The sequence below is a fragment of the Alexandromys fortis genome, unplaced genomic scaffold, assembly GCF_014885135.2.
Source record: "Alexandromys fortis isolate MF-2015 unplaced genomic scaffold, M_Fortis_MF-2015_v1.1 scaffold_50, whole genome shotgun sequence".
NCBI lineage: Eukaryota > Metazoa > Chordata > Mammalia > Rodentia > Cricetidae > Alexandromys > Alexandromys fortis.
The window spans coordinates 2446990-2459027 of record NW_026067932.1 but is presented as its reverse complement, the minus strand read 5'-3'; the positions used below and the strand labels follow the sequence as shown (position 1 = coordinate 2459027).

At 45.7% G+C, this 12038-nt stretch overlaps 1 protein-coding gene across 6 annotated transcripts in view; it reads right to left on the bottom strand.

The window, feature by feature from the left end:
• Plxnc1 (plexin C1) overlaps nt 1-12038 on the bottom strand; it is a 159021-nt gene that overhangs the window by 73771 nt on the left and 73212 nt on the right. For all 6 annotated transcript variants that reach the window (XM_050145566.1, XM_050145570.1, XM_050145569.1 and 3 more), the window contains exons 6-9: nt 10677-10821; nt 6577-6664; nt 4576-4678; nt 4364-4459 (exon numbers count right to left, since the gene is read on the bottom strand). In XM_050145566.1, coding sequence (XP_050001523.1) covers nt 4364-4459; nt 4576-4678; nt 6577-6664; nt 10677-10821 — 432 coding nt within the window. The remainder of the gene's footprint in view (nt 1-4363; nt 4460-4575; nt 4679-6576; nt 6665-10676; nt 10822-12038) is intronic.

Here is a 12038-nt window from a genome sequence, read left to right as displayed (position 1 = left end):
ATGACCACACTTTCACTTAGGGTGGTTCCTTCATATAGACACTCCTCTGTCATAATTTGTCTAGATGTTTCTTGACCATCTAAGGGGGCTGAAATGTTATTACCATCAATCAGCCCATCCATCCATCAGAGACTTAACCAACCACATTGTGTTTAATCTCCAGGCATTGGGCTTAGATAAACAGGAAGGACTGAGACCCTGGGCATAGCCAGGATTTAAGTTTCTGCACTTTCAGTTCACATATACACATGCACACATATGCATATATCTATATGTATAGTTATATATGTGCATCTATTTATACACATAGATATTTAAATCATGTATTGCTATGTATGCTGTCATAGATAATATTCTTAGGACTGATGGCCAGAGAGGGACTTGACTCATTTGTGTACCACACGTGGTATGCACGTAGTCACTATGACAACATTTAACAGATGTGCCCTAACTTCCTGTAGAAATCATAGACTCCAGCTCAGCCTCAGATGGCACCTGCTGCCTTTCCAGTGTCCGACCAGCAGGAAGCATTTGATGCCTGGGTGATGTGCACAGATGCATTCAAGAAAAGCTCACTGGCTGCTCTGCTTGAACCATTGGATCCACCACACAAAGTGGACATGGGAACCAACAGTGCACACCAGAGAGTTTCACATTCTCATGATAATGAAAGACAGCAGTGTTTCACAGAGCACAGAAAGGCTCTCCAGTGCCAAGCAGTGCACCATTCCCTACCAGCCAAACTCGAGATCCTGTTCTGCGTCACCTATTTAATGTAATGTTTCAGTATCAATAAAATACCTTTATCCAAACGTAGAAAGGCAATCCAAAGAGAAACACCCAAGGCAAACCTGGCCCTGAATTATTTTCAGACTCGCCCTTCTCTCTTGGTGTCCCTACTTTTAAAACCAATTTCCCAGTTTAGAAGGCACAGGAAGGTACCATACAGGAAGTCAAGATGCACCAGCTACATCCTCCTCCTCTCTTGAAGACATTTACAAAGGCCGCTGCCTTGCACTGCTCTGCAGCGTTCTTGCTGATACACACAAGTGCTCGGCTGAATTTCAGGTAATCGTGTCACGTGGTACCCCATTAATACGGACACTCTTTATGTTTTTATGCGTCCATAAAGATAAATGTAATTTCAGAAACTAATCTTCCAAAGGGTACATCTAGATGATCCTATTTACATAAAATTCTTGAAGTGACAAGACTATAGAGATGTTGGTTGTGCACCAGAGCTGATGGGCGGGAGGGAGGAGGCAGCAGAAGGGGCTATGAAAAGGCAGCCTGAAGTCCTGTGGCGATAAGCCTTCTACACCTTGACCTCTGACATCATTAGCACTGCTGAGATCTTCAGCTATGTTTTGCTAGGTGGTACTATCAGAGGAAACTGAGTCAAAGTTTTGCGCATTGTTTTCTTTTTTTTTTTTTTTTTTTACTGAGCTCTACATTTTTCTCTGCTCTCCTCCCTACCTCTCCCCTCCCCCTTCAACCCTCTCCCAAGATCCCCATGTTCCCAATTTACTTAGGAGATTTTGTCTTTTTCTACTTCCTGCATCGTTTTCTTATAAAGCAAAATTTAAATCCAAGAAAAACCTTAGAAAGTTCATACTTCCTGATTTCAAAACAGACTGAAAAATTGTAAGATTCAGACAATGTGGTACTAACAAGAAGACAAACACACAGGGCCATGGGCCAGGAAAGAACCCTCAGAAGTAAAGCCTCACATGCAAACCCAAATGATGGTCAGTGGGGATGTTATAATCACTGGACCAGGCAAAGGGTGCTCAAGAAATGGTGCTGGAAAAATTGAGTATCCAGACACAGAAGGATGACTGGACCTCACCTGACTACATAGACAAAGATGACTCATGAACTGGCCAAGGTATGCACAAGTGAGTTAAAACTCTAAGAAGAAAATCTGATGTTTGAAAGGGACCATCGCATTGGTTTTGCAGTGATTTCTTGCATCTGACTCCCAAAACACAAGAAACAAAAAAGAAAAAAAATAGGCCATTTGGACTTCAGTGAAATTAAAAATTCTATGTATCAAAGAATACAATGGGGCCAGCAATGTAACTTAATGTAGAGTGTTTCACTAGTAATGTGTGACCCCTTGGGTGTGAGATCCAGCAACACATGCACACGCACACACATGCACACACCCCACAGATGTTCTAAACAGAGCTGAGGGAAGTATTTTTAATGACATACTTATATTTGATACAGGGCTAAAACCCAGGAAATGCTTCTTATAGCCAACAGACAAAGAATAAGTTAACGAATCAAAACCATGGAGAAGGGGGAGGGGTTCAGTAGAAGGGGACACCAGGTAGCAAGCAAGCAAAGGGAAAAGGTGTAGGTGTCACAGATTGCAAGAAGAAGAAAGCCAAAGTCACTCAAATTACACCTCACATCTGCGAGTTTGGTAATGACCAAACACAACAAAAAAGGTAAGTGTTGGGGAGGCCTTGAGAAACAGAAACCTCTGAGTGCTATTAGTGGACCCTTCGGCTAGTGAAACTACCATGGAAAACAGCACGGTTGTTCTGCAGAAAAAAAAATATATAAAAAGAATTACAGCATGACCCAGGAGTCTTAACTTTTGCTGCTGAACAAAAGAATGAAACACTCGGTGGCTCGAAAGAGGCAGTCGTACACCTATGCCTACAACCATGTGTCAGATTTCCTGAGTTGGGGAAGCAAACCAAGAGCCCATGGGTGGAAGAACGTATAAATAAAATGTCATATACATATACAAGAATTTTATTCACCCTTAGAAAGGAAAGAAAGTCTGATCCATGCGACAACATGGCTGAGCCTTGAGGGCACAATGAGAGGTGAGGGAGGCCAGTTACAAGAGAGAAACCGCTTGAATCCACTTCCATGAGGGGCCCACAATAAGTTCTGTCTCACAGATAGCAGGTAGAATAGAAGGTCCAGGAGCCTGGGGAGGGGGGAGGGAGGAGGGGGAGGAGGAAGAGTTATTGAATGAGTGTTGAGTTTCAGTTCGGCAGGATGTAAAGGATTCTGGTGATAGGGTGCACCAGAAAAGTGAGGGCCAACTTCCACCACAGAAAGGCACACTCAAAATAGCCAAGACAGTAAATTTGATGTTCCGTGTAGTTTACCAAAACTGAGAATGACCACCACCGAGTGTAATTAAAAGACAAGAAAGCTTCTGTGTCCGCCATCCGAGCTCCTGTCACTTGTGACTTGGTTTTACAAACCACCGAGGACAGAGAGGCAGCCCATCGCCTAATTAAGCCTCAGAGACTCACAGGCCAGAGGTATTGGCACACCAAGCTTCTCTAATGCCTTAATTAACTGCATAATCCATTTGGATTCACAGGCCCTCCTGCCCGTTACTTAATTCACCGGAAGTTACTATCAACTTTTCAGTAGCGATTAAAAAGGTGCTACTTATTTGTATTGACACTTGACCTTAATAGCTGCAAACGGCTAAGTCGGGGCCACTGATTAGGCACGAAATGGAAAGCTGGGCCTTCTGAATGTCTTCCAACGCTGTTCTTAATTTGTCTGTTTCTGACAGACTCCAACGAGCGTAAGACAGAGAACTTGTCCGCTTTGTGTGTGTGTGTGTGTGTGTGTGTGTGTCCCCATAGGTAAACACTTAATGAACTTCTGTCAGCTGAAGGAAGCCAGCCCTGAGCTGTGTCCTCAACAGTCACCTGCATCCTGCTCACAACTATTCACACGCTCACAGCCTTTCTTGTCACACAGGAGAGATACATTGAGCTGGGTGATTAACTGGAACTAGGAAGAAAGCAAAAGGAGATCCCGGGAAATTTGCACAGGAAAAAACCCCAGCACTTTTGAAAAGAGTGTCTCTCTCAGGCACGTTCTGCAGCTGCCCTATCTTGGCATTACTATCGACGGGTTCCATCAGCTCTACAAAGTGAAAGAAAGCCAAGCCAGGCCAGGCCAGTGTGCATCTTTTGCCTAGATCCCATCCTCACACACAGCCTCAGCCGCAAGTCTAACTGTAATGTCTTGTTTGGACTGAGGCTGCCTCAGCTGTGAGCTATACTTTCCCCCAGTGAGCCACAAAGTCACCTTTGCAATCCTGCTTCTACCGGAACAGCATCATTTCTCATAATCACAAAGTTTTAATTTCTTTTATGTGCGTGTGAAGTCTTTGATGTATTGAGCCAATTATGTGAAACTTGGTTAAAAATGAACCCCTTCAAAAAAAAAAGTTGTGGAAGGAATCTGGGTTGTAAGTAAAATGGGGATTTTTTATATATATATAAAAAGAAACCCAAAGTAGCAGTTGTTATCATCAAAATCAAAGGGGATTTTCTTTTCCCCCACTATCAACACAAAAGTTGAGGCTAACCTGCGAAGACTGGTCGGTTCTGTTACTCTTACTCTCCTTGACTCTTCCTCCTCCCGGGGCCTTGGGTGGTTTCTCCACAGTGACGTGGCAGAGCTCCTGCATTGGAGAACATCCCTTCAGCATCAGAGCGAGACGCACAGGAAGGGGTGGGGCTGGGTGCGCACCGGCACCTGCTTCTGAAAGACCTCGTAATAGCTCGAACGTCACTTTACCTGATTCCTCTCATAATCTGAAGGGTCGCAGGATGCGAAGGGGTGGATGCATTTTCCGTCACGTTTACACCAAGCACAGCCAGTTCCGATACATGCTGGGCATCTGGCAACATGGAAAACCAAATTAATTCTTTTTTTTTTCTCGGGGATTATTCATCTTCTAGATTTCCCCTCTGGGGTGCTACATGTTAAGAACATAAAAGAATAGAAACACTACTACTACCGTTAATAAAATCTTCGGATAGCCCAGGATGGACAGAGGGAGAAGAGGCGGTCCTTTGAGGTTGGGGCAGAGAGTCAGGCTTTGTGCCCTTCTCTGGGAAGCCCTGTGAGTTGACGGACTGTCATCACACTTACAGAGGTGTTGCCATGGAGACCTGCAGCTGGGGTCATCTGCAGGTCTGTTGATAAGAGGAACCCACTGAATCTGCTTCCGAACATGGCTGCTATTGGTCCACCTTCAGGTAAGCCCTACCTAAAGACGGATCTTTCCCCCCTCCCTGCCACCGCCACTCAGCAGATCAGTAAGCCCTCACCCTGTGGAGCAGCTCAGCTGCCAGCTACATGATGTGAGACACAAAGCATTACCTGGCAGCCAGAGGGGGGGTGGGCACCACTATTTGCTTTACAATCAGACGAAGGAAGAATTGTGTCTACTAATCAAATGAGCCATTGTGCGCGGGAAACTGGGGAGGGCTCGAAAAACGTGCGTAAGAATGATCGGAATTGAGGAGGAGGTGGTAGAAATAGAGGGGAAATGGGGGGCTGGTCTGGAAAGCTGTCCAAGGGATGCCCGAACAGAACACAGCCACAGCCGTTGGCGATGCGGTGACCACACAGCGGAAGGCACCCAGGCTGGGATTCAGATACGCTGGAGCGTTCCGAGAGCCTAACCTGCAGAAAGTCATTTCCCGCTGCAGAAAATGGCTCTCCCTTCAGGTGGGAGCCTCGGCCCCAGGCCAGCTTCCAAAGAGCAAGCAGTTCCCTTGAAGAGAGAGCTGAGTCCTGACTCTTACTTACCTAGCCATGGGACCTGGGCTAAGTCATTTCCTTCTAGCTGGGCTCTAAAGTAGGGGTTCTCCAGAGAGGCATTGTTCAACTCTCCTTGCACCCCTAAGATCTATTCCATCCTCTTTTGCTGATCACTGGACTCGAGGCTCTCAACAGCAAGTTTTCTATTTTTCTCCCCTAAATTCATTTCTCAGATATCACCTTTCAATACCCTTCTTTGGTAACGATGACCTAACAGTATGAATTCACTTCCCCTATAGTCACTTCCAGGTCAGGCTGAAAACTTTTACATGCTGTTGGCCAATCAGACCTCAGAATGAGAAACAGACCTCTGACAACACAGCCAATTACTAAACGTCTTCCTTTCGTGTCAGCTTCAGAGGGGGAGCCTCTCAAAGGTCTGTTTCCTCAGCTTCCTCTCTGCTTTAGGAGCCAGGAGGGAGCAGGAGTTCAAACTCAAAGGGTTCATAGTTGAAAGGGGCCAATGGTAATAAACAGAAGAACCAGGCTGGGATAGCTGAGAGGTAGAATGCTTGCTTAGCAGGCCCTAAGCCCTGAGTTCGATTCCCTAGCACCACAGAAAGAGAGCAAAATGAATATGTCATTTTGGTGAGGGGAAACTTCAACTTGTCTGATTCGCTTGTCTTCATGCTGCCCTGGCCAAACTTCCAAGATTGTTTGTATTATGGGAGGAGAGTCTAGTGGTACTCCTTCCTTCCCTGGTCCTCTGGGTCTGGGGAGAATACCTTTCCCTGTTGATAGAGACACCTAGGCGCATGCGCTCTGCTCAGCTGCTCCAGTTTTCTTGTTAGGGCTTGAATGAGCAAGCACGGCTTTATTACCTCAGCGACTCTCCTAGCTCCCGTTAGGCCATGCTCCAAAAGGCACTTTGGAAAGTTCTAGTCTGCCAAAGAGTTCTTTAGGAAATTGAGGGGTAAACCAAATAAATTCAAAGCAATGAGAACAGTTAAATTTCAAAGCCAGTCTTACTCTTTTAATGACGTGCAGTCGGTGAAGTTGAATCTTTCTGATAAGTTCCAAGATGGGAAGGAGAAGGTTGCGTTGACAACAAAGACATCTGGAGGAAAGGAAGGGAAAGGAATCATTCACGGTGGGTTGCCACCATAGTCAGCATAGCTGGAATGCAAAATAAGAAAGAAATATTCTCGCCTTCTCAACACAGAGGGCTCGGGTGTGCCAGCTGTTCGCCAACATTTGAGTCGGTATGTGGCTCCTTCCCCGTGGGCCATTCATGCCAGGCAGTCACAGTGCGCAGCACAAGCCTCCAAACAGACTGAGCCCAATTCTAGCTCCAAGGCACCCACAGATAATCTCCAGGAAAAGCCATTTTACAGCCCATTTACATCCCATGCTCTCGCTGGGATCACTACCTCAGCTTGTAATTGGCCAAGGCGTGAGAATAAAACAAGTCACCGAGCAAGAAGTGCCTAGAATATGAATGCCAGGATGCTGAAAAAGAAAACCCTGCACCTTCAGAAAGAGCCATGCCCTATAAGTATTTACCTAACAAACCCTGAGGGTGGCACCCTGGGGTGAGACACAGTCATCTCCTTGGTGGAGGCAGTTGTTGTCAAATGAAGGTGTTTTGTTTCTTGTTGCTGTTGGCTTTTGAAAACCTTATCCGTTGGTTGGAAAACTCCAAAAGAATGAGGGTAAAACCTATGCGAAGTCAGCGGTAGAGAAAAGCTGCTTTCAGTGTCTCCTTCAACCTCCCTGCTGGATCTGAGGCATCGATACTCAAACCCAGCCATTGATCAGAACCACAAGAACTTTAGGGCTATAGCAATACCAGGGCTATACTCTAAGGCACCATGACTCAGCAGAGCTGAGTTGGGTTGGGTTTCAGAACCTGTATATGGTAATGCCCCTCCCAACATGATGAACACATAGTCCATTGCTTGAGCACAGGATCCATAGCAACACCCTTCAAGTCCTCTTATGTCCAATGGAGGAATTAATATCTTCTTCCTTATAAGAATTCATGGACCACTGGGCTTATTAAATGGAAATCTTGACATTGTTACGTGATTTTGTGGATATCCCTAAGTTCCTTCCTGAAGCTTTATTATTGCACCATTCCCAAATGCTGTGGGACAATGGTCTTTTATCCTGTCATTTGTATTATTTTTAATAAAACGCTGATTGGCCAGTAGCCAGGCAGGAAGTAGAGGTGGGGCGACAAGAAGAGGAGAATTCTGGGAAGAGGAAAGCTCAGTCTGCAGTCATCACCCAGACGCAGAGGAAGCAAGATGAGAATGCCTCGCTGATGAAAGGTGCCAAGTCACGTGGCTAACACAGACAAGAATTGTGGGTTAAGATGTAAAAATTAATTAATAAGAAGCCTGAGCTAATAGCCCATCCAGTTTATGATTAATGTAGAGCTCTGTGTATTTCTTTGGGACTGAACGACTGACTGTGGGACCTGGTGGGAGAGAAACCTCTGTCAACACCCAGAGTCTAAGGATTCTTTATGGAAATGCTGCTCTCCATCACGAAGACTCACTCCAATGGCTAGAATTCCCTACCACATTCTGTTCACGTCAAGTGGGGCTTACGTGAAATGATAATCTTTTGTTCTCAAGACAAGGAGGTCTGGAGGGCTGACATGACCTCTTGGCTGGAGCACCTGAACAGACACTTGATGCATGTTATGGAAACGAACACATGGCCATTTAGCACCTAGGGACTCCCAGGGAAAATACATTTCCATAGAATTGACAAGTGCCTGCAGAAGGCAAACTTAACGGAGCACCAACCGTGCACAGTACTTGGAAATTTCACAGGGAAATGAATATTCACAATGTCTCCTTTGGAAGCACTTACAGTTCTCCTAGAAGATGTAAAATAGCCAAGGTGAAGAAGACACAGAAATCAAGGGAACACCCTGGGAGTCGTTTGAGCTCTGTGTAGTATTTGGGTGAAGATAGGAGTGCCTGTGGAGAACCAGCGAATGCTTGGGAAGGCCAGATCAGACCGAGGAGGCTGTCTGGGAGGAACAAGACCTTTCCCCAATGTTTCAGAGTATATGGGAAACAGAACTTGATAGTAGAGGTAAGGCCGTGAAGCTCACCATGATGGCTCATATATATAATTAATTCTAGCACTCAGGAGGCTGAGTTGGGAGGACTCACTACATTGTGGGATCATCTCAACACACACACACACAGCCCATGAACTAAGTTTTGTCAATGACTTTAGACAGCTGAGCATGAAATGCGGACAACTGAACTCGTTCCACTCAGCCAAGGGTGGGGAAGGGAGAGCAGCTGTTGGAGATCATAGTACCACTGGTTAACTTTATAAGGTACTCTCAGACACTTTAAAGTCACATTTTATAGGTGAGCAAGATTTGTATCTTTAATGGTCCAGTTTAACCGGAAGTGCATTTAAAAATCTGTCCGGTGGTGACAAGGCAGAAAATTGATGTGCTTTTTAAGCATTCAGACCCAATGGCTACAAAGGACTATGTTTAGCTTGTGTCTCTGGCTTTATACATCAAATTCCTTCTTGAGGGGTAAAGGATAAGTTGAGTACTGTGGTCTCAGTGTTTGGTATGCCCTCTAATTTTTTATTTTGGAGTTTAATAATCAATTTGATAATATTGCAAAGTGGAGCCTTTTGGGGGTAGTTAATCATGACAGCTTCATCCTCATGAATGGGATTGGTGTCCTGATAAGAGAGGGTTGGAGCATCCTCTCTGAAGCTGTGTGTGAGCCTTCACTATGCACCGAATCTTCTGGCACTCTTGCCTGGGGATCCCCGAGCCTCTGGAGCTAAGCAGTGAGTTCCATTTGCTTGTATATCACCCAATATTCACTCTATTGCCCACAACAACTCCTAGCTCCAGTATGATCACACCACACATTCCGGGAGACCTACACCATCACTTTAACACTTTCAAGTCTTTTCCATCTTAACAGACTCTTTTGAGCATCCTGGACATCCCTGGATCTCTTCATACCCATCTGTCTCTAACTCCAGCCCCCAATCTCTCTTATCTGGACCACTGTGATGACTTTTCTACTAGTTGCTCCTTGGTAACTAAGTATTTTGGTCCTTCATTTCCATCCCCCCCCCCCCCCCCATGCATTGCCATCCATCTGTCCATCCACTACTAAAACTTTACTGACTACAAATGAACACACCGGGCCAGACCCAGTTCTCAGCACAGCAGAGAACTTCTCAAAGCATTTTTAAAGTCCCCTGCCCCACAGGGCTTGCTTCTATTCCAGTGGGAGGGATTGACTACCCACAATTGTGTCTCTCTGCTAATGAACCTGACGAAGCAACTTGCAGCTCAACCGCTCAGCATTCCCTAATCGCTCCCAGGACAGAGCCCGGGGCTCACATAGCTTTCTATGGTCCTTCATCTCCCCTACCGTCCAGTTTCCCCTGCCCCGACCCCACCCGCTTGCCTTACTCATAAAGATCCTTTCGCGGTTTCTTGAATCAAAGCCTTTTCTCCCACCCTTCATTCTTCTAAGATTGATAATGCTTACTCCGGACAGAGATCCTTGCCCACCCCAGGTGCCTTCAGGGCTACGGGCTCCCAGTATCCATACATTTATACACTACATTGCATGCCAACATTTATACACTACAGTCTAACCCTGACAGGTTATAAGGGTTCTGAGCAAGGGTCACCTTAATGTGTTTTCATCTCTACACTCCTGGAGCCGAGCACAATACTTGGTACACAGGCACTCATACTTCCTTATGAATGAATGAATGAATGAATGAATGAATGCACTGAACTTATGTTTTCTCAGCCCGCCTAAGGCACTTCCTGCTCTTCTGAACTCTGAATTATTTCAGCTACCTGGACAGAATCAGCCTAGTGGTGTCCGGCTTTTCTAGACTCTCCTAGCCAATGTATTCTGCTCTCCCCAAGCCATATCTGAGAGTGGGGTGCTGGGTCCACACAGGACATGGAGCAGTAGAAGACCCAGGTGGGAACCAGAGGGAGAGGAAGAGCGAAGACAGGGTAGCTATGCCGATCCCCAGGAACTGAACACAGGAGGTGCTCTTGCTTCTTGACTTTGTAACAATGCCCAGAGGCATCCACCTACTATAGCTGGGTCTGCTTGGGATATTGCAGGCACAGGTCCGGTTCATCTGGCTTCTCCCCTGGCAGAGCAGCTTGCCCGTGTCCGCGTTCTTCACCACGCACTCCGAGTGTCTTGCAGAGACGCTTCCCACAATGGTCACTGTGGTCTGTGCAGGGGGGGAAAACACGTATCATGTGGTTGGTTTATATCCCTGATATCCCCCCTAGAGACTTACGGTAAGTCACTCTTAGACCTGTGTGGTGGTTTCAGTGAAAATGGCCCCATAGGCTCCCAGAGACTGGCACTATTAGGAGGTGTGGCCTTGTTGGAGAAGGTGTGGCTTTGTTGAAGGAAGTGCATCACTAGGGGGTGAGCTTTAAGGTCTCAGAAATTCAAGTCAGGCTTCCTGTGGCATACTGTCCCTTCCTGCTGCCTGTGGATCAAGATGGGGAACTCTCAGCTCTTTCCCAGCACCGTGTCTGCCTGCCTGCTGCAGGCCTCCCTTCCTCCATGATAATGGACTAAAACTCTGATAATGTAAGCCAGTCCCCACTTAAATGTTTTCCCTTAGAAGAGTTGCCATGGCCATGGTGTCTCTTCCCAGCAATAAAACCCCACCTAAGACAGCCTAGAAGGGAGGGCTTCTTCAGGGAGCTGGTGTACTGAGAGAGATATTTCACTGGCTATTTGACTTGTTCTCGTATGAATTGAATATTCTGAGTCTTTGACCACATTTCTGCTCTGTGTGTTTTTCTTATCAGTTTCAAGAGCTCTCTACATGGTGTAGATACCAATCCTTATCTGTCCTATTCCTGACACATACTTTCTTCATAATCTACTGTCTGTTTTCATTTTTGTTTGTATAAGCTCTTGCCCTTATACAACAACATCTCTTTATGTAATCAAGTAGAGGAGTTCTTGTTTTGACTATAAAATGCCTCGGCCACTCCAGCTCACAGACAAGGATTAAATTGTTCCACCATCTTTACTGTTTTATTTTTTTTTAAACTTACATCTTTAGCCCATCTGGAATTTATTTGTGTGTATATATAGTATGAGATAAAAATCCAATTTTATTTTTATGCAGATGGCTAATTAGCTATATCATAACCATTTATTAAACAACAAAGCCTCTCCTTTTCCCACTGAGCCAAGGCTATAACTTGAGGAAACTTTTTAGATTTATTTATTTTAGGTGTCTGAATGTATTGCCTGCACATGTGTGTATGCGCCTGTATGTACTCGGTACCTATGGAGGCAAGAAGGCAGTATCCCCTGGAACTGCAGTTACACACGGCTGTGATCTGCCCACTGTGTGCTGGCAACCAAACCAGGATCACCTTCAAGAGCAACAAGTGCTCTTAGGTGCTGAGCCGTCTCTCC